General features: G+C 39.2%; 1 protein-coding gene across 1 annotated transcript; it reads left to right on the top strand.

Annotated features, from left to right (window-relative positions):
* On the top strand, positions 1-27,554 carry gfra1b (gdnf family receptor alpha 1b). Its single transcript, XM_085169317.1, has 10 exons — positions 1-738; positions 1,165-1,473; positions 2,146-2,229; positions 15,489-15,667; positions 16,453-16,625; positions 17,788-17,897; positions 19,292-19,426; positions 20,325-20,521; positions 24,057-24,104; positions 24,821-27,554. Exons 1-10 carry the CDS (start codon positions 699-701, stop codon positions 24,947-24,949), a joined length of 1,404 nt encoding a protein of 467 aa, XP_085025443.1. The 5' UTR covers positions 1-698; the 3' UTR covers positions 24,950-27,554.
* The last annotated feature ends 298 nt before the right edge of the window (positions 27,555-27,852 follow it).

The raw sequence follows: 27,852 nt of genomic DNA, 5'->3' as shown, positions 1-27,852 counted from the left end.
TGATGTAAATGGAGGCTCTTAATGGCTTTATTAAGGTTATTGGGCGCACAGCTGCATGACGTCACGCCCTCGCTCGCTGCATCTCCAGCTTCTGCGTTTTTTTCCATTAGAGTGGAGGACAGTCCAGATCAAACCGCGTTATTTTAGGTTTTACGCTTTAAAGTCCTTTCATCTAAACGGAGTATTTTCCCCTTTTTTTCGTTTAACTGGATGTAAAATAATAAATAAATTAAAAAACAAACACTTTCATTCTATTCCAGGCAGTGATGGACTGCTCAAGATAAAATAATCCATTTTTCAAGTTGGACTTTTAGGGTTTTGTGATGTGATTTCCAGAGGTTCTGTTTGCAAAGTTTTCCTCCTCCAACCTGCAGGACTGCGTCGGACTAAGCACCCCCGCAGACAAACAGGAGTTGACGCGAGCAGGGTGAAGTGGAGATGGCCCATCAGCGCGCTTCTTTGCGTCTCACTCGCTTTTTGTGTCGTCCTAAAGTCCGGCAGGTTCGCACGGTTTGGTTTTAGCCGCCGGACTCCGGTGGAGAGCTGGGATTCTCATTGTTGGATCTACAGGATGCTTCGTCTTTTTCTCTCGCACAATGTGCAACCAGAGGACAAGTGGATCAGTTTGACAAGTTCTCGTGTCATTTTCTTTTAATCTCGGAAACACCTCGTTAAAAAAGAACATTTTCTAAAGCGCAATGATTTTAACAACTTTGGTCATTATATTGTCCTTTCTGGGTAAGTGCCACATTCATCTGTTGAATTCCTATAATTTATACATAAACATGCGTTTTGAAACGGCGCGTGCTCCTTTGCAGTTCATATGAATAAATTCAAGCAACAGAAGGGTGGTGGTGAACAAGGAGCGTCCTTCGCCAAGCGGCAAAGGAGAAGTTCATTGAACTGATTTGTTCTGCTTGCTGGGACACGGTTGTGAGCCTCCGGGGTTCATAGCTTTTCTGGTGCTCGCTGCTTATTTGCGTGTCAGCAGTAATGTGTAGCCTATGTGCGTTGTGTAGGAAACAGCACCACAACAACAAAAGTGCTCTGCAATTAAGCAGTGTGTGCTGACAGATGTCTAAACTGTGCGTAATGCAGTGTCAGTAAAGTAGTTTACACGGACTCCACAAATCATTCTCACTCACTCCTGTTTCTTACTCCCAGATACTGTGTTCACCCTGAAGGGTGACAGCGGCTCAGCATCCCGAGCCGTCCGACTGGACTGCGTAAAGGCCAGTGAACAATGTCTAAAGGAGTACTCCTGCAGCACCAAGTACCGGACAATGAGGCAATGTGTGGCGGGGAGGGAGAGCAACTTCAGCGCGGTCCACGGTGCCGAGGCGCAGGGCGAGTGCCGCAGCGCTATAGATGCCATGAAGCAGAGCCCCCTTTACAACTGTCGATGCCGAAGAGGCATGAAAAAGGAGAAGAACTGCTTGCGGATATTTTGGAGCATATATCAGAGTTTACAGGGTAATTCATGTGCATTTATAGTAGAGGACTGCGCATTAATAAAGATTACTCAAGTAAACGCATCACTACAAGTTAGTCCTGAACTTATAAATGTACTTATGTAGATTTATACTTATGTAAAGGCACAGAAATATAAAGTATTTAAAGTATAGTGACTACAAAGTAAGCTGAACGCCTCCTGTTATTCTATGATATTACATACTGCTGGACAGTTACCACTCATGCGTTGGTAAAGGTGGAACAAATTTGCAAGGTTATATACTGCAATAATATTTCAGTTTTTATAAGCTTATCATAAATGTCAAGAAACTGCAGAGTAGAGACAAATCTGTACCTCAGACCTGCACCTGGGTGAGCTACTTGACTTGAGGTTATGTCTGAACTTATCATCATCAAAGTTTATCAGTCTACATATCTGTTTGTGACTTCAAGAAGGGAACATTTTTTGTATCTGTAATATCACGGTGAGACACACGCCAAGATAAACCTTGTTCTCACACTGCATCAAACTGGGATTAATCCCATTTGATCATAATAAATCCAAACCTAACATCAAATCGTCATTAAATGACAAATTCATATCTGCGTGAGGGTTTATGCATCTGCTATTATGCTGTTAGAGAAGACAGCATTTACACACAAAAACACACACGTTTGCTTTTTGCCATGCAGGTAACGATTTGCTGGAATACTCTCCATATGAACCAGTGAATAGCCGCCTCTCGGATATCTTCCGCCTGGCTCCCATCATAGCTGGTAAGAACCTGTTTTTGCATTCCTGAGGTTTCACTTTGGACGCTGTGCAGTGTTAAGTCACGGCCATTATTTCTCAGTTGTTCTTTAAACCCAGCTTAAGTCACCACATCACTGCCACAAATCTGTCACTATTTGACAACCACTTTTTGCTATTGCTGTCTGGTTTCAGGCTGCAGCTTTCAACGCCCATTATCCATCACAAAAGCTTTTATCTGCCACTGTGACCCACCATACACAAAGCAGAGTAATTTAGTGTATTTCACCCTCAAAGCAATGATGAGGGGTCTGCATGTTATTCCACTGTCACAGTATAACGCGGGGAGTAGCGTTTATCTGCTAGTTTTGAATTAATCATCCTTTTAGCGTAGAGGAGGTTTTGTCTGAGCTGCTGGAGACCGCGAGCGCTGAATGCCTGGTTTGAAAAGAGAAAGAAAAAACAGGAACCATTTGCATGTTGTAAAGGTAAATGCCATATGTGTCCTCAAATGTCAAAAGAGTGCAGGTGGACCAGGGAGTGTACACCTAGGCAGGCCCAAAATTAGATCTGCAGAGATCCCATAAACACATGCACAGTGAGACAATTAACCATCTGTGTGCATTCAATGGCACTGATAGAACACGTGTGTGTGTGTGTGTGTGTGTGTGTGTGTGTGTGTCAAGTGCAGAACTCTTTGGCATGCCTCAATATTGGGCTTCTGGCAGGAGGAGGGTGTCTATTGCATTGGCCAGCTACCATTTCATTGCAAAAAAAGAAAAAAGTGGTCATTTGATTCTTTCTCTCTCCGTGTCTCTCGCTCTTCCTATGATTGAATCCACTTGGTATATAACAGTGGTGCTGCTTCAGAGACGAGGGCACAACTGTATTTCAACAGTGAGAAAAATGAAACATTAATTAACATTTCTCACCTGCGCTGGAATTATGGCAAGATACTAAAGAGATACCTGCAGGTATGGCAATGAGAGGCTGTGAAGAATCGCAAAAGTGACAAAGCGTCCACAATAACCAGTCAAACCAAGTCGGATTTATTAAAAGGCCAAGAAATAAAACAAAATCAACTTGAAATAGTCCTGCAAAACCATGTGCAAGTTCCACAACCTCCCAAAAATTCCAAGGAATCCTTTTGAATACATTGGAAAAATCTTTATCAAGATATACTTGATTAAAAAAAAAGAAATTCAAAACTTACTCGTCAATATTAAAATATTATTTTAAGTAATAGATTACCTAGACAGTGTGAGCAAGACAAAGCAGGAAGCAGCGATGGCTCTGAGGAGCCATTATAACGTAAGCAGCTATAGCTTTTACAAATAAATAAATAAATCATTCAGTAGTCTAGATATCAGGACTCCATTTGCCATAAGTGACCTCATTCCTGCCTGCAACTAAGCCAGGCCTTGGGCAATCAAAAGGGTAAAATGAAGCACATGCGAGCCAAGATCCAATGATAGGTACTGTACCCCCTGGAGTCTACTGTTAAGGCATAATACTCCCCATTCTGACTGCTATATCACCCAGATAATAAATATTTGAACAGTAACACTTTTTTCTGCTCTGTGCTTCAGGACATTTAACTAGAAGTAAAGTACAGGCGTCTCCAGTAAATGCCATGTCTCATCATGGATTTTTTAACAACAGTATAAGAAGAAGACTGAAAGAAATTTAGCTTTTACTAATAAAAAAATAAATAAAATTGAATAAATCCCAGAGTTTGGGGGTTTAAAGTGATTGGGCACAAACATACAAACAAAAAAAGTAATTTTATTTGTTATTTTGTTTAAAGGACTGACGTTCACCCTAGCCAGCTTTAGCACTTGTTTGTTATGATGTCTCCTTTCCCTCAGTCAACAAGAAGAGCTCAGCATGACTGATATTGGTTGATCTTCTTGGCTTGAGTTACTCGGTCAGAGTATTCCTCTTCTTCGCCCCAGCAGAGCTCTTTAAAATTTCTGTCCAATTTCTTTATGATCACTGATCTATTGAATGATAAAATGATGTCCAATGAGTTTTTTATGCTCTCTAAAGCACAGCGAGTTCTCCCAGAAGCCTCTGCCATCCTTTTCCTATAGTCAGCAGTGAAATCATAAAAAATGCCAGTGGATCAGTCAGTCCTTAAAGCATTGTTCCCAGACTAGTTAGAAGTAGTGATATATATATATATTTTTGATGACTTTGCAAACACTTTTTATGGTAAACTATTTGATGTTTACCCTAACAAGGCCTAAGAAGGAAGAAAAACAGATTTGCCAAATTACACAAGAACTTGACTCAAAGTCAGTAACAACAGGTCTTATTGTTATCAATACATACAGGGAGATACAACGGTGAGTGTCTACAGCCAATTGTAAAACATGGTGGAGGCTCTGTCATGGTTTGGGGTTACATCTCAGCGTGTCGTTATCAAAATTGTAAAAGAACCATCCAGTTTTGATCTGGCATGCAAAAGTGGCAACAGCTTCACTTTTCAGCATGACAATGATCCCAAACACATTGCCAATGTAGTACACAAAGGAGCACTGTCTGTCATGGATTGGCCTCCCCAGAGACCTGTTGCCACCGTTATTGAAGCAGTGTGAGATCATGTTGAAACAGAACAGACCAAAAGGCAGAAAAGCTTTGGGATGTCCTTCAGGAAGCCTGGAGAACTGTTTCTGAAGACGTCATTGCAATTAATCCAGTGTTTGTTGAGACGGGCGTGTAGAATATCAAATGAACGAATAACACAGAGGGCATTCATAACGCAAAGTCAAGACAATTACTCTACCTCTTTTGATTTTTGAGTACTGCCTTTGTTACGTCATTATGGCACCAGCGAAAAGATTTTCTTATGTCATGCTAATAACATTATCGATTCAAACCGAAAGGCGTGACATCGAGGCCACTAACTGGTAGAATATAGCCGCGAGGAGCTACTGAAATGAAATGCTGCGTCATTTATAAATCAATGATGGCGATCAATCAGTGAGAGTGCTTTTTACAGATACTGGTGTGCAGACAAAGGGAACCGTGGGGCTACAGCACTGCCCTTAACACACTGCATTTATGTCTATTAAAATCTACGAGGGTACTTCAGGGCATTCGAGGCTGGCAGCGGTGGTATGAGCGCCGAATCCATTCCAAGAGGCTCTTTTCAATAGCACATAGTGTACATAATATTGAGCAATAAATTAAGCAAATACATTTTCATTTTTAATAAAATGCTTCCTCTTAAAATTCATGTTTGCATGTATTGCTTCTTTGAAATTGGAGATTGGATTGTGTCAGTGCAGTCTTACGCATGCTTTTTGTACTCAATTCCTATCATTAAATTCCAGCCGCTCATGTTCATATGAAGCTACTTTATAACCAGTACAAATCTGAACAAATGTTCTTCACCCCATCCTTAATTGATATCTTGCAGAAGTTTCCAAAACCTCCTCAAGCCAGATCCTCAAATTTAACACAGAAGCAGCTATTTTCTTTAAGAAAATCTCACTACTAGTTACTGGCCCTAGAGCTGATCCCAGTATCTTTCCCCCCTCCTCCCAGTCCGTCCGCAGATCTCATCAGTAGTCCCGCTGAGGATATAGCCACTGAAAAAGAGATGAAGCTTGCCATGATGATTTTCCATTGCAAGAATCTCAAGAATAATTCAGTGGGTCTAGATGCCTGAAGCAACAGATTAATCCTCAGTAGTATTTGTCCTTTGCTGCTGGCCTCAGTCTTCCTGTGAACTATCCATATGTGAGCAAACTTCTCCAGCTGAACATCAGTGTGGCTATCAGCAGAAGAAACACTTTAAATTTGCTGACTCTTTCTGCACAAACCTGCTTTTAGCCGTATCAGCAAATCACTGGATGGCACTTCCTCTCCCCTTTGTTTTTTTCTGCCCCCTCTGAAACCGCAAAAAGCTCAGTTTATTCCAACTGAATTCAATTATGAGGTCTGAAATTCACTTATATGTTGAGTAATTACACAGCAAATATCAGATATTCGGTGCCATGAAGTGAAACCAACAAAACTTTATTGTATAGTAAGCACACAATTTAAAATATAAGAGGTTTTAGTTATATGCTACTGCATCTAAATATGAAGACTACACAAATCCACCAATATCTGTAGACTAAAATCCAATGAAGATGTTGAATAACCACCTCCAGCACGGTATGTCACTGAACTGGAGATATACTGCATTGCTTTCGTATTATTAAATACATGCATTTGTTAGTTTACTGTGAAAGACAGCTAAATAGTTGTGTTTGCTGGACATGCTTCGTAAAACTGAAAAACAGCCTAATTGCTTTGCCATGAAGCTCTGTAACTGAATTATTGCTAGCTTCCCTAATTCATGCAAAGCAAAACTATTTGGTCAATGACATTCTTGGCATGATTGATAGTATCAATAGGTATGGAAACTACAAAATACACAAAAATGCAAGTTCGCAGGCTGTCATTTACAAACTTACTAACCCAATTCCAGCATGTCTTGCCACTCTGACACATATGAATGTTACCGGAAGAAGTAAAATGGCCTGAAAAGCAGAAATTCCTCAACATGATGAGTGTACCTTATGGCTTACCGTGATAAGTTGTGCGCAGCAGGCAGAGTGGATATGCAACCATAAGTGATGCAGGCAATTGCTAATGATAGCTTTGAGATGAGAAAATAAAGTACTGTAGGTTGCAGGTGACACATGACAGTGTTTTCTGACAAGCATGCTGTTATTTTATGTGAGTTTACCACATCCTACGCCCACACACAGGAATATGTACGCATACATGTTGTCACGAATGTGTGCATTACTCCTTTACAGAAAAAAAAACACTCTAGGTATTCTAACGTTTTGATTGTGTCATACATGCAGTTAAACTCTGAAGAACTGCAGTGATTACGGTAGTTTTAACGGGCAAAAAGTCGAACTAAAATTTTATTAACTTCTATTCCTTTAATCTAGTAATTGTTTTACGTTACATTATCTTTTCAGATATGAGAAATTTGCACGGATCAGTTGATCTCTGTGCGATACCTTTTGATGCATGTAATTGGAAAATTTGCAGTAGTGGTGCTATTTATGTTGTTTTAATTTGCACATTTTTGCTGCAAGCCCTTGTGCAACCCATCCCAACCACTGCTTGTTATTCTGTGTCTGACCTAATCATTGTGATCACAGCTGTCACTGTAGACTTCTTTCTTCATGGTAAACAGGTGAATTACACAATAAAAAGAAATAATCAATTTCAGATCTAAGCATATGATTAGAAAACTCATGTGGTTCTTAGCATGTTTTAAAATTAAGTAAATATAATGTTAGATGAACAAAAGAGCATGACATATTACACTTTCTATTGATGTACTGATTTCTATTTAACAAAAATATTCAGGTCAAATCCAGGAGTGCAGGTCCTGTGGCCTCAAGAAAAGCCCAAATCATCACCCCTCCAACACTGTGCTTAACATTTTCAGGCATTTGTGCTGATATTGTCTTTGTCTTTTGCCAAACGTGCTCCTGTGTTTTATGGCCAAATATCTTTGGTCTCATCCATTCAAAGGACATTGTTCCAGAAGCATTGTTGTTGTTCCAGATAAAGTTTTCCAAACCTAAGCTTAAGCTTTGCTTTTTAAAAATTATACAGTGAAGAAGATTAACCTTTAACTTGCTAACCATTTGTTTTTCTGAGATGTAGCCCTTGGTTGTTTGTGTGTTTTGGAAGATTTCCTGAGCATTGAATGATCTGACCTTGGGGTGAATTTCCTGAGAACTGCCTTTCTGTTTTTCTCACTGTAGAATCTTGGACTTCAAATTATTTGGAAATTTCCTTAAAACCCTTCCCAGACTGAAGGGCAGCAACAATTGCTTCTCTAAGATCATTGCTGATTTCCTCCATGGCATTGGGTTAGCACACACCTAAATGCTCCAGACTCCTGCAAACTGCTCAAACATGTGCTTTTATAGAGGCGTTCCTTCTTGCTGATGATCAGTTAATCAAGTGCATTTAATTAGCTGCACCTCGTTACTACCTAACTGCTTAATTTCTACGTAATAAGATTTAATGCTGCACTTACTGCACTTACTTTTTCACCCACTGCTCCATTTTGACTAAATCTTTCTAAAATGAATAATTACATTTAAGTTTAAGACTTAGTACTGATAAAATGGTACCAGTCTAAACTTGTCTGGTATAGACTGGATTTCTAACAATGATAATGTTTTGATAAGTAAAAACTTAGGACTGAAAGACTACTTTTTTTCCATGACAGTATATACAAGGAAAGTACAACGTATGCACAAAAAAGGCTTTAAAAACAATGTTGTTCTGTAACACTTGTCCACACAGTTCACTGTAATTTTACAGATAAACCTAACCATCAAAAAAAATAAAAATAGTTGTTACTCTGGCCAGGCCTTTTTGTACATCTCTTTGAGTAATACACAAAACAAAAACCCTGTAAAGTGAGAGCAAAAACAGAAAGAAAATTACCACAACAACAAAATAGAACAAAAGCACAAAGCAGAGGTGCACCTGGGTATCATATCTGACTCGCAGCAATCAGAGCTCAGCCTTTCTTTCTGCAATATCCTGCACTGATAGCGCACCAAGTCCAATCAAAAATACTCTACTTTAAGTAGAAGCTGTCTGGTAACAGAAAATGCCCCCAACAACCTGAAATTCAAAAGGGTAGTTCAGCTTCCATAGTAACATGTTTGTCACTGCGCACATGCATTATTATTACAGGAAAATTTGATCATGTGAGTAATGTCCGCAGGCAATCATAATCATCGGGGACTCTGTAGGGAATTTCATTCTCAGCATAACATTTCTGCAGCTACTTAAGCTTACTCTTTAAATCAATGCACGATAAATGAGCTACTAGAGGATTAAATGGAGGAAAGGAATAATGGCTGCGGTAAAAACTAAAGGGGATTTTGCTAATTGCATTGGTGCATTTAATAAATTGGTCTTGGGTCTGGTCAAGTATTAAGACACTGGTGTGGATTTAGTGATGCTGGCAGGAAACCTGACAGAAGGCCAGATGCCATGACGGAGAGGCTCTGACCAATTCAGGACTTTCTTAAATTACAAAGACGAAACTGAATAGACGGGTTATAATAAATGAAGTGAATCACTGATACGCTATTAATTTGAATCATTATCTAGATGGCAAAGTTCTTGTTTTTAAGTTTAGGTGACTTTGTGAATTTTGAGTAAAGCGAGGAGAGAGTCGAATCAGGCATTGTGCCAGACTGTTATACAGCCTGAAGACATTTAACACTACTGGCCTTATTTTACTCATAAAATAAGATATCTCATTAAACGAGAGTCAAATAAATAAATAAAGAGTCCTGAAAAGTATTAAAAGATCTATAAGAGAATCTATGATTAACCAAACCTCTCAGAAAATCAGTTATAACAGACAGACAGCTATAACAATAGCCAAGGAACCATTATGGTAGTTAAAATTAATTTTTCAATTAAACAGCAATCTTTCATCAATTCAGTTATGCACTTGGCAGATGGCTAAAAAAGTATTATGTTAAAACATGACGTGATAAGATTAGAAATCCTGCTGCACTCTATGGGGAATGTCATAGTATTTTCAACTAAACCTGTTCAGTGAGTTTCACAGTAATCCACACCTTTTTAAGACTTATTGACTTGAGAGCCTCAGGCACACAGCTGGCTGTTGATGGTTAGCTTAAGGGTCACATGAATTCTCAGTATTACTCTAATCTGTGTCCCTTGGACAAGAGAGGATTTTTATGTCATACGCAGACAAAAGTGCAACTCCACGATGTTCATATTAATGTTCTTGGATTACATTCAGAGGTGAAAAAAAGGAGCAGATCGAGCAATTTCTTTGCCGAACATTGTTATCCAGGACCGCTTCAGTGAAATGGAAGGTTATAGCGAAGGGACAGCTCTACTGTTTCTGAAAGGAATGTGTTTAATGGTAGCATCAATCCAGAAAATTTTGTGTGCTTCATTCCATGTGCAGTCTGCATAGAAATGAGAAATTTGTCTGAATCCATAAAGATGTGCTAAAGAAAGGGGACGGCAGAGGTGCACAAAGCTTTGAGGATTTTCCTGCCAGGAAACCTGGATGCCCCAAACCCTACATGCAGGATTCTCCCTTTTCTTCTACCTTGGTTTTAGGGTCACTGTTCAGCGCAGTAGTACTGCAGAGACATTTAGCGAAAAATAGCAGTGTTAGCATTTATTGAGAAAAAAAATAAACACTCAAGTGTCTCATTAGCCATGTAACACTTATAAACAACATCACTGTCAACAAGAAAAAGTAAATAAATAATAAACAACTTGGCTGATCCCAACTATCAGATGATTATTGGGGTTTTCTCTGCATTATTATGGGTGCTTACCTTACAATGTAAATTGCCTTGAGGCACTTTGTACTGAAATTAAAGGCTTCAGTGTTATTTCAGGGGTCCTAGTTTTTTCAGTTTTCATATGTTTACTGTATTTTGTCTTCGGTACTGTATATGCAGTGTACTCTGTATACACAGTAGACAACACTGTAGAAGACCAGGACAAACCTATGTACAGAAATATGTCTGGATGCTGACTTCAGTGAAAAAGCATTTGCTCCTTCCTTTCTGCGGATTAGACAGACAAAAGATTTTAGATATCACCCTGATACCACCAACACGCCTGAATCAAATGAGTAGTTCATTACCAGGCCTCTGGAGAACCTCAAGACATGTTGACGAGGTAATTTAGCTATTTAAATCAGCTTTGGTGGATCAAGGACACATCTAAAACCTGCAGGACACCGGTCCCTGAGACCTGGAGTTGGACACCCCTGACCTAGGCACAGTCCAGACTTTAATCCAATTGGGATGATTTGGCATGACCTCAGACAGCACGTTTACGCTGGAAACCCCTCCAATGTGGCTCAATTCTCCAAAAAAGAGTGAGCCAAAATTCCCCCACAGCAATGTGAAGGACTTATTGACAGTTGTCGCAAACGGTTACATGTGTCAGGCGTTGTGTGGAGGCGAGGAAGAAGGAACCCAAACGCAGGACTCACAGGTAGGTGAAGACTGGTGAAGGTTTATTATAAGGAGTGGAGGAACAGAGGGTGAACAGACACTGACTGGCTGGAACACTGAATGGCTGACTGAACGGAGAGAACACGGGGAGGACAACATCACACGAACATCAATGACACGACAAAGAACGAGTAGAAACAGAAGACTTAAATACACAGACTGATGAGGATGATAATGAGAGACCGGTGAGTACACAGCTGAACATAATCTGGCTAATGGCACGAGACGAGGTGACACAGGAACAAACAGGAAATGAAACAGGCAGTGGCAAAATAAACTGAACATGAACAAAACGGAAAGCACTGGGTCACCGACCCAGGAACCCTGACAACATGCAGTTCTTTCTATTAGGTTTATAAGGGAATGATATTTTCTCAGAGGGCCGGGTAGATTTGGCTAAGTTTTTTTCTTAATAAATGAATCATCATTTAAGATCTGAATTTTGTATTTACTCAGGTTATCTTTGTCTAATGCTAAAATTAGTTTGATGATTGAAAGCATATAAGTGTGAAAAATATGCAAATAACTAAGAAGGGAAGGGAAAATACTTTCTCACAACATTACACATATAGGTTTGTTGGAGAGGTGCAGGTGCTTTCTGATCATTACTCCCCCAAGGATAGTATAATTATCCTCTTGTCTGAGTTTCATATGTAGGCCTACCTGGCCGACAGTCTTTCAAATGTCTTGCATCATCCCATTAGAGGTCATGGGGTCAGATCCCTCTGTTTGTCATTTACTGCAGTGGTGGTCTTGCTCGGGGGGAGAAATAGAAGAAGGCTGTGTGAGACTGATAATTCAGTGTTTATTTTACAAAGAAGCACAGAAAGAATATACAACTTGAGAGTCAACTAAACAAGCAAATACATACTGGTACACAATAGAGCATTCAAATGGAATTTCCCAGTCCCACTGATGCTGTATAACCTAGTGGCAATGTAAAAGTGCCTTAATGTCAACACTAAATTTGCTAAGAAATAGAATCATATTACTGTTTTATGTGATACTGTTTTAGGACATAATGTTCTCTGAGGGAGGATGTGGATGAGGTAATTGTTGAACTTTGCTATATCAACATCATTACTCTTTGTGATCGCAAATGACTCTAAAGTATAAATTCAAAATGAGCTTCCTAACTGCTAAAACGCTTTTTTTGTTGTTCATTTTTACCTGCTGTGGGGTATTATGTCAATATGGCTTCAGAGTATGACCTTCTTACAAACACACAACCCGGCCAGTTAATTTTCACACGCAAATAACCACATTTGAACCCAGGTCGTCAAATGTGTTAACTTTTTCAAAACAGTTTTTAAATCCAACTTAGGTCAGCATTTTCCTGCAGATTAACAGTAATGGAGGTAAAACCGTAACACCCACGACCCAAAAGCTACAAACAGCCACTGAAGGATCACAGCCCACATCTCTAGTCACTTGTCAGATGTAAGTAATGGGTTTTGTAATATGTGATTAACCCAAAGTTCAAGAATGTATTCAGATTTAATCATAGCTCATTCTGTGGTGCATGAAGGAGTGCAGTGAGCTTCAATTCCACCTCAAAAGGCAAAATTACAGAATTCATTCTTCCATGTCGAGGCAGAGGATACAGTCTGTGTTACTGTGCAGAAAGCAGTGGAGCAGGAAGGACTTTAATGACAACAAATGAGAAGTGAGAGGCATTATTTTGGCCGCAGAATGCTTTCTTTCTGTGACGGAAGGCGAGGCACACAGGGATGGAAACGGAGATGACCTGATTTCCATAACTTAAGCCAAGGAATGTGAACCGTGCCTGAGGATGCGCCTGTATTTTTGAGGCAAAATCAGCCTTGGTTACATATGCTATGTATGAGAACACGAGAAACGGTTACAATCACAAAAATCACCTAACATCTGCTTTTTTTTAATACTCTCAAAGATGGGTTTTTAGCTTTTATCCAGTTGGGAATGATAAACTGTCAAGATGCTCCAACTATTGATTTCTGCTGCTAAAAGTATACAGTGGGGCAAAAAAGTATTTAGTCAGCCACCGATTGTGCAAGTTCCCCCACTTAAAATGATGACAGAGGTCAGTAATTTGCACCAGAGGTACACTTCAACTGTGAGAGACAGAATGTGAAAATAAAATCCATGAATTCACATGGTAGGATTTGTAAAGAATTTATTCGTAAATCAGGGTGGAAAATAAGTATTTGGTCACCTCAAACAAGGAAAATCCCTGGCTCTCACAGACCTGTAACGTCTTCTGTAAGAAGCTTTTCTGTCCCCCACTCGTTACCTGTATGAATGGCACCTGTTTGACCTCATCATCTGTATAAAAGACACCTGTCCACAGCCTCAACCAGTCAGACTCCAAACTCCGCCATGGCCAAGACCAAAGAGCTTTCGAAGGACACCAGGAAAAGAATTGTAGACCTGCACCAGACTGGGAAGAGTGAATCTACAATAGGCAAGCAGCTTGGTGTGAAAAAATCAACTGTGGGAGCAATCATCAGAAAATGGAAGACATACAAGACCACTGATAATCTCCCTCGATCTGGGGCTCCACGCAAGATCTCATCCCGTGGGGTCAAAATGATCATGAGAACGGTGAGCAAAGATCCCAGAACCACACAGGGGGACCTGGTGAATGACCTGCAGAGAGCTGGGACCAAAGTAACAAAGGTCACCATCAGTAACACACTACAACGGCAGGGAATCAAATCCCGCAGTGCCAGACGTGTTCCGCTGCTGAAGCCAGTGCATGTCCAGGCCCGTCTAAAGTTTGCCAGAGAGCACATGGATGATACAGCAGAGGATTGGGAGAATGTCATGTGGTCAGATGAAACCAAAGTAGAACTTTTTGGTATAAACTCAACTCGTCGTGTTTGGAGGAAGAAGAATACTGAGTTGCATCCCAAGAACACCATACCTACTGTGAAGCATGGGGGTGGAAACATCATGCTATGGGGCTGTTTTTCTGCCAAGGGGACAGGACGACTGATCCGTGTTAAGGACAGAATGAATGGGGCCAAGTATCGTGAGATTTTGAGCCAAAACCTCCTTCCATCAGTGAGAACTTTGAAGATGAAACGAGGCTGGGTCTTCCAACATGACAATGATCCAAAACACACCGCCCGGGCAACAAAGGAGTGGCTCCGTAAGAAGCATTTGAAAGTCCTGGAGTGGCCTAGCCAGTCTCCAGACCTCAACCCCATAGAAAATCTGTGGCGGGAGTTGAAAGTCAGTGTTGCTCGGCGACAGCCCCAAAAAATCACTGCTCTTGAGAAGATCTGCATGGAGGAATGGGCCAAAATACCAGCTACTGTGTGTGCAAACCTGGTAAAGACCTATAGTAAACGTTTGACCTCTGTTATTGCCAACAAAGGTTATGTTACAAAGTATTGAGTTGTATTTTTGTTATTGACCAAATACTTATTTTCCACCCTGATTTACGAATAAATTCTTTACAAATCCTACCATGTGAATTCATGGATTTTTTTTTTTCACATTCTGTCTCTCACAGTTGAAGTGTACCTCTGGTGCAAATTACTGACCTCTGTCATCATTTTAAGTGGGGGAACTTGCACAATCGGTGGCTGACTAAATACTTTTTTGCCCCACTGTAAATGGAAGGCCTGATCAGAGAGACCTGAGATGTTCTGATGGAGCTATATGATAAATGCATAAAGCACCTCATGCATTAAATGAAGCAAAAAAATTGCTCGAATGTTTTGTGCTAAATTGCTAGAAAAGACTTCTCTATCTGAACAGTTGTTCTCATATATTCTGCAGTTTCAAACAATTTAACGGTAAATGATCCAAATGCATTCAAAATCGGATGCTTTGTTCTGGAGATTGATGGGGATAAATTCTCAGTTCCCATCATATAGATCGATAATGGCAGCATAATCGATAATAAATAGTTTTTATTGTTCTCAATTATATAACACTGTAGTTTTACTTGCAAACTAATAAAAACAGAAAAGAAAAGAAAGGGGGCTTTATGACAAAGTGAAAATAATGTTGGGAAAGAATAAAAGTTGCACTGATGATCCTGTTTTCTTCGTCTGATTTGAAAATATTTCTACGCTTATTTTATGGATTTCTTACTATTCACTCATGTAACTTATCTACCATGTTAATTTTGATTGGCTTGGCTTAAACAACAGCGCACAAAAATCAGTAAGTCTCACATTAGAAAATATTAAATAACCGCGTGACTCTCTCCTCTCTCTTAGTCGAGCCTGCCTCCACAAAGGAGAACAACTGTCTGAATGCTGCCAAGGCCTGTAACTTGAATGACACGTGTAAGAAGTATCGCTCGGCTTACATCAACCCCTGCACTAGCAGAGTGTCCACTTCTGAGGTTTGCAACAAGCGCAAATGCCACAAGGCTCTAAGACAGTTCTTTGACAAGGTAATTATCCTCGCATTTTCCTACACATTTTCTATTTCGAAAATCTCTGCTTTTGCAGACACAAATTTCGAGGCTCCTCTGTAGATTTTTTTTTCAGACCATATTTTACACCGGAGGTTTATTTTGAAGATAAACAGTTTTAAAATCCTGCTTATTACTTTCTGACTACTGGCTGCTGTTATGTTGCCAGATTATAGCTCTTGATACTGTAGTTCATATACGTCAAACACAACAATTTACTGAGGATGAATGCTTAAACAGCAGCAACGAAGCAAGAGCCAAGCAGAGCAGCATCTCTAAACAGGAAGTAAACTAGCCTATGTCAGTATTTTAAACATGTTTAATGACTATTATAGAAATGTTGTATTGCTGTAAATAAGAAGAACAGCAGTGCAACATTGTTTATTCACTGCATTCACACAAAATCTATATGAAGAGAAAAACGTTGCCACATAATCTTCTTTTTGGTTATTTGTGATGCTAAGTACAAAACATATGAAATTTAAAGTGTCTTTCAGTCTAATTTCTATCTCAGTCTTTCATATAGCTGCATAGCTATGCTTTCACATAGCTGCAGTATAGCTGCATATCCACACCATACTTTCTGCCCAGCTTTATGATATTCAGTTTACACATCGGCTTGCGAGGGTTCAAAGAGTGGGTAATATTTTGGCTGTGCTGGATGCATGCCATGCCATCAAAACAATGCAGAAATTTATATTGAACACAGATGTTTGAGAAAGCAAGCGTTAAATGTCAAATGCCGTTTCCTTTCCAAAACCAAGGTTCCCACGAAATACAGCTACGGGATGCTGTTTTGCGCCTGTCCAATGGGGGATCAGACAGCATGTGCAGAACGCAGACGTCAAACCATTGTACCGGTGTGCTCCTATGAGGATAAGGACAAAACCAACTGTTTATCTCTTCAAAACACATGTAAGACCAACTACATATGCAGGTAAGGCACCTCGAGATACTTGGTAGACTTTTTTCCAGTTTATTCATTTTACATGATCTTTTTCTGTGGCAGTAAATATGACCATAAATTAACCGCTAAGATTTTTTCCCCCATTCTGTCCATCTTGAGCAAAGTACAAATTGAAAACTAAACATTCAAAATGTAATTTATCATAAATTGCAGCCACTTTAAGTCTGTAATCGAACTGCTAAAAATATATGCAAATTAGACTAGGTTGTCGTGTACTGTCAGTTATAAACATTGCATAAATTAGGTAAGTTTTTATTCACTCGTGGAGTTTTGCAGTAATATGTCTTAAATCTACAGTAAAAGTAAAGTAATTAGGAAGTGAGTAGATAAAGAGCCGTGAAGATAAAGTGGCTAAGAAGGAAATAATCCTACACTTATAATAACATAATAATAATAATAATAATAATAATAATAATAATAATAATAATAATAATAATAATAGTAACAATAATCTAGTTTCCCCTCTTGTCCGTTGTCATCCATGTATTCCCTCATTGTAGATGTCATGTGTTGCAAGTGTTCCCATTTGTCACCTTTCGGCTGAGGTCGGCGCTGCGGGTTGCTCCGTGTATTTGATTTGGCAGACTTTTGCCCTTCCTGATGCAACCCCCAAGGCATTCAGGGATCTTCACTTGTTAGGCCGATGTCTGAAGTGGCCACTATGCTCTCAGAGTAGTTTGCATCAAGCGCTCTACTTCAGACACCTCAGGACATTAAAATTGACAGTCAGACCCTGGGGTGGAAATTTATAGAAACCAACAAAAAAGACTGCCGTGCTCCTGACTCCTGACCTGATGCTAAACCTTTAAGCATGAAAACTCTGGACTCTTTGCACTGAAGACCACTTTTTAGTCTTGGGTGCCAAAGACCTACCCTGTCACGAGTAACTATCATCAACAATGACAGTCAAGCCGTTTTGACACAAAAGCTGATGTTCGCACTTATCAAACAACATGTGCTTGTGGTCTGAACGGGAAATCCAGGGAATGATCAAACATAGCAGGAAGTGATATAATGCTTTTAAAAGTGACAACCTTGAAGAAATGACTTGAAATTACTGATCAGTTACTCAAAAATATGTCAAAACCCCAAGGCAGCGACTTCTTCTACCTCTTTTAACTCTTGTTCATAGGTCAAGACTGGCAGACTTCATCAGCAACTGTCAGCCAGAGGTTCACTCCATATCCGGCTGTCTTAGAGAGAACTATGCTGACTGTCTGCTTTCTTACTCAGGTCTTATTGGTAAGTTAATCAAGTTGTAAAGCTGGATTACTTTTAAAATTTTAGCAAAACTGCTGCCACTATTAGGACAAACTAGCATTAAGAAATTAAACCAAAGTCATTCTATTTTTGTATTTTCTTTTTTACAAATTCTGTATTTACTTTGGTGTGGGGGCATTTTTGGTCACAGTTTTCGGTAATTTGGAGATTTTTATCAGCTCAATTAGAAGTAAAATGCAGTTTTAAACACATTTGCTTTTTCTTAAAGTACAAGCCAACAGAAACCCATTAAAAGTAGGAAAAAAAGTGATGTGAATATATTCCATGGCATTATAATTTACATTTTATATAAGCCCCGCTTCTTTGCCTCTCTGCAGCTAGCATGCTGACCTGCAAACTGCAAGTTTGGCATGCATTTTCAAAGCAGAGCTTAAGATACGAGGTTAAAGACGCAAGACACCCAAGTTCACGGTCAATAAATTTCAAATTTGTAGCGTGTACAAGGCATCGCACTTCATAAGCCAAAACACTGTGCAGAAAAGAACTTAATTCAGGATTTTTTTTCCATCAGCAGGTTTAATTATGTAGAAAGGAAAAATGATGTCCCACTGAGTTTTTGTAATGAGATTTGAACGCAGGGCAACAGTGACCAATTGCAAACTCAACAGGCAGACATTTTAATCTGCACCATTCATATCATGCTTCACACAGTTTACACCCTCTAATGGGCCCCCCCCGAGTTTAACCGCTCATTTCTGCCTTCACACACAAAAATCTGCATGTACTTGCGGAGCTAATAACTATGAGCCTACTCAACCCCAATGATCCCTAAACAAATCAGCATTTTATTCAGTTTCATTAAGATGGGAAAAAAAATAGCCAAGAATAGTTTCATTTGGCTATTTCGTCCATAAAGTAGAATGTGCCCCAGTTTAGTCGTAACTGTGGACTCACAATGGGTGTTAAGTGTCAGCAGCCCCGAAAACACTTGTCACAAGTCTCTTCAGAGCTGCTATGTGTCACCTGCAGTGACATTAGCACTTGTTTGAATAATGTGGATGCTCTTGAAAAGAAAAGAAAAAGCCATTGGCCACATAATGAGGATACTTTACCAGGCAATGAGTGTCATAATCGTGATGCAGCAAGTTGTCAATGTCAAGTGTCAATGTCGAGACAGAGTTTCACTCTAATGTAGCATCTTTTAATTCAGTGCAAGTTCTGTAAAACTTATAAACAGGTTAAAGTTTGCCTGCAGTGGAGAATCTGCTTACCCACACAGACTGACCTGAATATTTCTATTTAAGCATGCAGAGCCTCGAGCCTACCCAATAAACGTCTGGTAGACGGTTTCCACTGGAATAATGGGACGACAGTCATATTCACTAACAGTGGTCTACCTGTGTTTTATGCTGCAGGTACAGTGATGACACCCAATTATGTGCGCTCCTTTGGAATTAGCCTGTCGCCGTGGTGTGACTGCAGTGGCAGTGGGAACAGCAAGCCAGACTGTGATAAAGTTGTTGAGCTGTTCACCAACAACCGATGTCTACGTAAGTGCCCATATTCACCCATCCTGCAGAAATAACTTGTCTCCCATCTTTGCATTTTTCTTTTCTGCTTGGGGTCAGACTCACCAGGTGTGTTAGACTTAAAAATATCGCTATAAATTGTATCAGATCTGAGATGCCAGAATTTAACTCCAGTGATTCAACAATACTGGTCATAAAACTCAATATGCATATATTGCGGTTTGTCTGCATATGTTATATTATGCAGATATTATATACGTAAGTTAGCATTTAACATTACTTTGGACAGTATCACTCTACTACAGAAATAACTGTTGAAGTGAGCCTGAGGAGCAGCAGTAATTTGCTACATCAATACACTCACTGAACGAAGCTTGAGTATGCTTTGCTACCTTAATGACAAACAACCGACAAGAGTCCAGAGAGAACCAGGCTCAGGGAGGGACGGCCATCTGTCACATCTGGTTTTCACTGTAGCTTACTGGGAAGTTTTATAACCCCATGTAAGGGACTGAGATGTTACTCTAAATCATCCATTGGTGGCTTTGTGATCACCGCAGTTGCCACTTTTGCAAACCTTACAATAAACCTTACAATGAATGTCAACTTAATCTTGCCAAAATTAGATTATAGAAATTATCTTTAAGGTTTTGGTGTTTCCTTTGTGGAGCCAATTTTGGACTCTTTTGCAAATCACAGATATTACACGCAGCCACTGCTTTTAAAGAGGCTCTTAAGAAAGGGTACGTCATTTCTTTTCCTCCTCAATTACTGAAAGTATCAATTAGTAGCAGCTTTTAGTTGGACATTATTAAAACATTTGGTGTCATGGTACTTGCACTTATTTCTGAAGCAAATACAGACAGCTAAGACTAAACCTTGCAGAAAAGATCAATACTTTTTTACTCTTTTCTTGTAGGTAACGCCATCCAGGCTTTTGGGAATGGTACAGACGTTGGGGTCTGGCAACCCCAGCCCCCGATTCAGCCCACAGTAGACCTTAGCATCACTCGGAAGGGTAAAGCACAAACCAATAATGCTCTGGATGCACTGACGGACATGACCAAACTGGATCTTGATGGCAACGCGTTATATCACATCTGCGGGACCCTGCAGGTGAAGTTTTCGTTTGAGTATGGCCTGTATCTTTTGTCTCCCCATCAACACAGCTGCTATATTTGAAACTAAAGGGGTTGGGAATACAATTATAGAGAAATATGAAGCTTAAACCCTAATAAACAGACACTATTGTAAAGATACTCATTTTAGTTCAGTTCAAAGTGATTGATGGTCCCAAAGGGAGTACCTTGGCTTGTATTCAAGGAGGCCAGATAATGACCACATAAGTACGAAAACTACACCAAACATTCAAAAATTAAATGTAAGAAATATTTGCTACAGATATATATAAAAAACCCAAGAAAAGCCAATCTGTAAAACGCTGGGGTAGCAAGTGCAAATTAAGCAGGATCAGTGCCCAGGAAACAAAAGAGGTTTTTCTCCTCTTGCAGTTTTATTTGACTCTGTAGTTTTTAAACTGTACCAAAAGCCAATATAGGCTACCAGTGTCACAAATCTTCAATTACAGAGTGAACAAATTCAATTCTATTAAACTCACAGGGATGATGTCAATCAGTGTACACCTCCACTGATCTCATTAACTAGGAAATTTTTAATTGCCTTCTAAGGAGCTACTCGCTTAAGCAAAAGGGCACTGTGCTGCAAGGTAATGGTCTAGCAGAGTGGCTTCTACTTCATTGTTTACAATAATCACAGCACTGCCTGCAGCACATATAGAGGAGTACACATCCCAGCTGAACAGACAGTGGCCAGCAATATGATATGCGCAAATGAAACACATAGGTTTCAAAATGGGGTGAATGTAATCGCCATGACCCCAAAAATTAGGCTTCAAATTGCACAAACAAAATCGTACATTTTTTTTTTTTACATATCAACATTTACACTGAGCTCACATAAGCGCGTGAATTTCTAGATATGTACATTCTCATGAATTAGAAGCATTAGAGCTCACATAATCAGCCATGCTACTCTAGAATACCCAAATAAATAAAAATAAAAATACAGGGCTGAAAAAGAGCGTAATAAGTCTCCATTCAGGGAAAATGAATATAATTTAAAGGTCTTCCAGAAAATATTCTGATAACTGCCCAGGCTTCTTTTCCGCCTTTGGAGGATTCACAAAGCTCTCCAAACTTGTAAAAGAATGCGGCTGAATCCAAATTGAGACCTAAACATCAGATAGAGATCTATTCAGAGCTGCTGCCTGAGTGTCAGGCGTCTGGCTCTGTCACCTTGATGGATCAGGGATGGTTTTATGATGGCATGCACAGAATCCCCCCTCCTGGGCAGAAAGATGAGATGTCAGTGTGGAGTCAGAGTTTCCTAAGCTGTCATGTCAAAGCTAATTGGTTGCCACTGTAACATCAGAAATGGCCCACAGGGGTAGTGTGTATGTGACTGTGTGTGTTTGCAGAGCAGGGTCAAAGTATCATCGCATGGATGAACCAAATGTGTTTCCCCCCCTAATGTTAAATGGTGAAATAGAATGAGATTAAAGCTACGCAGTTAACTTTGTTACAACTGTAGCAGCTCGTAGTTCAGTGATAGTGGAATCACCTCCTGGTTGATTACCAACCCCAGTCAATTGAGTTTACATCAATGTCAGCCCAGACTTGACTTTTTACTGTAGATATAAAATGTCATCACTTATTTTTTTGTTGTTGTTATTTGTTTGTTAGAGATTTGTGTGGAGTGGAGTTGTAATTAACACATTCTTGTGTTTTTGAAGGTTACAGCAACCACTGACTGCCACACCCTAATCAGTCCAAGTGAATATTTGTTCCTACCCTCACCTAACCCCAATCGGTCATGAGCCTGGTTCTGCTGTTAAATGGAAGTTTTTCCTTCCCACTCTCGCCAAAGCGCTTGCTCATAGGGTCATATGAAAGTCTGTGTTTTCTCTGTTTTCTTTGTAAGATTGTAGGGTCTTTATCTTACAACATAAACTGCCTTGAGGCAACTGTTCTTGTGATTTAGCGCTATATAGTTGATCGATTCCATTTACATGTGAGACACTAATTCGTCTGTAAACACTTGCCAACTACTTGCCAAACAGTAAACCGGAAATGGAGAAGATTCACCTTCAAAGTTAAAGGCTCACTGTTTACTTTGAAGCGGAATGATCTCCATTTACGGTTTGCATCACAGTTTCACTTCTGCTTCTTGAGTGGTTGATGAGTGTTTGTAGATAAGTTGGTATCTTGCTCTACAAAAGCAATGGCTAGATGTGTTTGGTGCAACACCTTATACCTCTTTTCAACCATAATCACCTTGCAACACCAGCAACCACTCACCAACTGGTCAGAGAATACACAGCAAGTGTTGTTTGTCAGGAGATCACTGACTAGTCTCTAGGCCTATGTTACTGGCTCTATAACTACAATTAAAAGCATCTCACTACAGTGTTTTTAATTACGCAAACTACTATGGCACTTTTTGGACACCATTTTTATATTTTTCTAATTTTGTAGTGGTATAATTAAAGATAAAACTAAAAATAAGAATAAAAGGAAATATACCAAAACCGATCCAATCAGCTTGAAAAGAACACTAAACTGACCCCTTGTGTTAATATTGTATTTTAGAGTATTTCAAATAGCTCAAACTTATTTTAATTCAACAGGTATCGAACTGTATGTAGTACACAATTCTAAACCATCTTATTTGCAATAATGTCTGCTAAGTGACACTTTAAAAAAAAACTGCTGCAGGGAATTTTCATAGCAGTGGCAGATAATGACATGCAAATGGATATTTCAAATATCAAATGCAATAGTAGAAAATCGATTTAGTGTGCTGATTCTGACATTTAACATCATAAATGGCATGTTTTGCTTGATTGTGCTTATAGCAGCTCTAGCTCCTTCTGAAATTTTTGGCCCCACCAACACACACTCAGATATGTGCTATTCTCCTCTGATAAATACCATGGGGCTATATTTTTAAATGAGATGATATCACATACTTTAAGCGAGACAATCTATCATATTGGCTTTTAATAGCGATAATATGATTTATCACCAGTAAAACATCCTCTAGGAGAAAAGACCTCCGATAGAGCAATTAATCATTCTTCTCCGCAATCCTGGTTCATAGAATTTTTTTCTACTTAAGAACCAACACATGGGGTGTTTATTGTGTTTCCAAACTGCTATAGAGTCACTTTATCATTTATGTTCTCCATCTGTATCTGTGAGTTTGCCTTTTGTTTGTGTGTGTAGCTGTGTTTGTGCAAATGCATGCGGGTATTTTTATGTTTGGCTGAAAAGGTTTTGAGCCATCTGAGAAAACTTCTAATACATTAGACTGTCATAACCTTGAGCTTGAACAAAGAAGGGACACACTTTTTCCACAAACACGCACTTGAATCCTATACATCTTGCACAAGGGGGAAGATTATTCCAAGAGTTAAGACCTCTAATATATGGGCATTGCAAAATAAAGCAGTCTGCTATTTTCATCTTTGCACCTCTCCAAGTCTGGGTGTAATCTGAAATACTTACAAACCCATTAAAATAAATAAATAAATGAAAGCTAATGTTTCTATTTTTTCTTGTTTTCCTCACAGGCTCAAAAGCTGGTGTCAAATCAAACAGTGGACTCTGCTCTGTGTGTGGTAAGAACTGTTTTATTCTGTGAAGTCAAATAATAGCGTACTTGTGGGATATATGAAATACAATAATTCTTTAGTTCTACATAATTATGCAGCATTGAAAAAGAAAGCGTTCACAGGAGTCTATGGCCATGGGCATTCAGGTGTGTCTTATAGTCTCTCGGCAAATTTCACCCCAAGGTCAAACGATGAGAGTTTGCAGCTCAGAAGAGTTGTGAAAGAAAAAAACACTCAAGCGCTCAAGACTGTGTAGACCTCAGTTAGGATGTTAAATGTTAAAGTTTACAACAGTGCAATTCAAAAAAGATTGAACAAGTATGGTTTGTTTAGAGGGAAAGCTTTTTCTCTCCTAAAACCCCCCCAAAAAACAAAAACGACATGAGGCAGCAGTGCTTAGGTTTGCTAAGCTGCACTTGAACAAACCCAAAGATGTCTGGAGCAATTTCCTTATGGACAGATCAGACCAGAGTGAACAGCTCATACCAACTGCCAAGCATGATGGTGGAGAGTTGATGATTTGACAAGACTGATGGAAGGTCACCAAAGTACGAGTATATTGATATATTATTAACACAGCCACAAAGCTCTACATAGCTAAATGTAACCTGGGGTGAATGACATATATATATATATATACATCTGAACTTTGATGCATCGGTATCAACAAATCTTTCGTGAACTTTCCACTTCGATTCTTACATCTTAATCTTTTCTCTTAGAACCATCAACTGGATGAGTCCAACGACTCAAACGCCATTCCTAGAAGTTCGCCAGCTGAAATCACCTGCTCACACCCCTCAGTGATGCTCCTCGCGCTGGCCTTTGTTCTCACATCAACACTTTTGTAGACTCTGAGGACTATCGCTCAACATTTTTATCTGGAGAACTGATCGGACCCTTTTTAATTTAGGCATCTGCCCAACTGCAGCAGCTACATTTTTCTTTAATTAGAAGTGACCAAACAGCACGGTAAGAACAGTGAAATCAGGCAACAGTGGATTATATCTAAGGATGACATGTTGGCTGCTGTGTGGAAAACAGACTTGCTGAATCTGTTGCTGAGATATCAGCTCATTTGCCTTCCTTGCCTCATGGGGGCAATTTGATGACTTCAAGAATCTGATTCATGCTTAGGAGCATTCTTTTTTTTAAGGGGTGGAAATAAACTCTGTGATCTGATGTGAATAAATGCATTTCTTTGGAATGTGTGCAGCCGCTGCATATTTGACTGAATAGACTGCCAACATGCTGAAGAGTGTTTTAAGCATAAAATGCATCATTCTTTGCACAACTGTGCTATGATTTGCCCGTCAATAACCTTGATTTAGGTCGCGAAAAGCAGAAATGGAAAAGCGTTAAACTAAAAGCGGACAAAATTGACAAGTAACATTTACTGGTGTGACATTTGATTCATCAAACACTGAAACTCATTCCAATTTGTCAAGATATCCTCAAAGGACAAAAAAGACACATCTGCCAGAAGAAAGTAACACATTTTTCTTCTACACATTCAGTACTTGGTATAGACTAGTTTTGTATATTTGATTGTCATGGTGCTTTGTGGCTTTATCCCATCGCCTTTGTAAAAATGACACACGAGTGCACACTCTATTACTGTATGCTGCTGTTAGCTTGTAACATATTGTCTGTAATATTTTGGGATTCTATGTTAGTATCTGGTGACTGAGGCGCCTCAGCTTTAGCCAGCTTAGCTGTGATCTATGAAATGTGATGAGGTGTGGTTCTTTTCCTCACGTGATTACGGATATGACTTTATCGTGTGACTATATTTTGATGGTAAAGTGCATAATGTTAGCTTAAACGGTATTTTTCTCTAACGTCAAACTCTCTGTAACAGTACCAAGAACATAAAGAATTCACAAAAGTGACTCTAATGGCTAAAAAGTCAAATATGCTTTGTTTTGTTTGATCCCGGCTCTTCAGTCTGCCAGCATTCTCATTTCTTTCTGGGGTTTGATGAATAAAGGATGTGAACATACCCACAACTAGTGCAAATGCCAAAAGACAAAAGCCAATAGACATTAATTGCTGGCAATTACTGCTGATGCAAATGGAGGAAAAGATTTAAAAAAAACAAACACATTATGTACTTAATGGCACCGCAATTATCAAAGACATTCAAAGAATATACAAAATAATGAAGACTTGTTTTAAAACATCCCTATCATTACCAAAAATGTGTAACGTGTGTCTCTTATTATAATCCTGTCATATAGGAGCCTTGTTGATATCTAAGCTAAAGCCTGTAATGATGCACTTCTTGGCTGTTGTGCATCAGCCAGGGTTTGGGTTAAACAGTCAGACACTTTATGTACAAGTTACAATTTGGTCATTTGGTGTTTGGCAATCTGCTGAAATAAAAATGATGAACATTGACCTATTCTGGTTTCCACGATAGCGGATCATGGATCGTATCATTTCTTTTCCCTAATGCTTGTCTTTTTCTATATATAAGGGACACCTGTAAAGCAGGATTATAAGATAGCACCTGGCAGACAGGCTGCTGTTGTCAGTCAGATTGCATCAGCGCCGGCACAAAGTGACACAAGTGGACAAGGACGCAGGCAACAGAGGACAGATTTCTCAGTGGACTGAAGAGGGGCATGCATTGCCAAGAATATGGCCCACCTGCTTTGGCACAGTGATGGAGTGCTTGACCTAGACAGAGAGCTAAAGATTTATTAGACATGTCACCAGAAAACAAAAAGGGCCAAAACATCCTCTTCATGTTATGTATGAGATGGAAATGACAGCTGTGCATGACAATGCAGAAGGAACATGTGGGATTTTAACAGAATTAACTAGCAACTCTGAATTTGTGCAGCAGTGAAAGAAACTCAGCCCATCAACACTATCTAAACCTCACTAATTAACATATAATGTTTGTTGATGTAAAAAAAAAAGTGTAAATGTGACATTTTAAGGAAGGTTAGAGACCTGAATTATTTCTTTTCTATAGTGAAGATCTCTTACTGGTGCCCACTGGTGAGTTTTAGGTACTTGTATATATATTTTTCTTTATTCTGTGTCTAGATGGTTTCTGATTTTAGATGTTTTTTTCTTATTTTGAGATGGGTATCAATGTTTTTTTAAGTCTTTAAAAAAACAACTAAAAATTACACTTTACAAAATGTAAAATTAACCTTCATATGACCTCTCTTATACCACTAAAAACCAAAACTGCTCCACAAACATCTGCAGTATCTTATCACAGCTTCATCTTCTCAAACTACGGTACTTTTACAGATTGTTCAAATGATGTGTAAACTAGAAATAACATCAGATGGAGTTCAATGGAGTTCATTTGTTGTTTATGATCCAGTCACAATCAAGGGAACAGGCCTGTGGGAGCTTTTTTTTCTTGAGAAAAGCCATTATATGACCCAAAAAATCAACATAAGAACTGAACCATTGTATGTATTAATTGTTTAAGGGACTTTAATCAGAAAATCTGCTAACAGTGCATGTCAAAATAGGTGTTAGTTATTTTGACATTTTCTTTCATAAACTAGCAGGTACTCATCTTTTAAAGAGGAATTGCACATACTGTGCTTTTAAATAAATAACAATGCTTCACGTGAACTAAAGGAAAAAATAACATATTTTAAAGCTTAACTGGAAAAATGAAGAATAACAGCTATGGTGTGCTGATCACCACTTCTGCTCAGGACATAACATTTGACAGACAAGTGTGATGTGGGTCCTGGGAACTGCAGTGACCAATACTTTG

Source organism: Neolamprologus multifasciatus, chromosome 8 (genome assembly GCF_963576455.1).
Source record: "Neolamprologus multifasciatus chromosome 8, fNeoMul1.2, whole genome shotgun sequence".
NCBI classification, from domain to species: domain Eukaryota; kingdom Metazoa; phylum Chordata; class Actinopteri; order Cichliformes; family Cichlidae; genus Neolamprologus; species Neolamprologus multifasciatus.
This window is presented reverse-complemented; position numbering and strand designations above follow the sequence as displayed.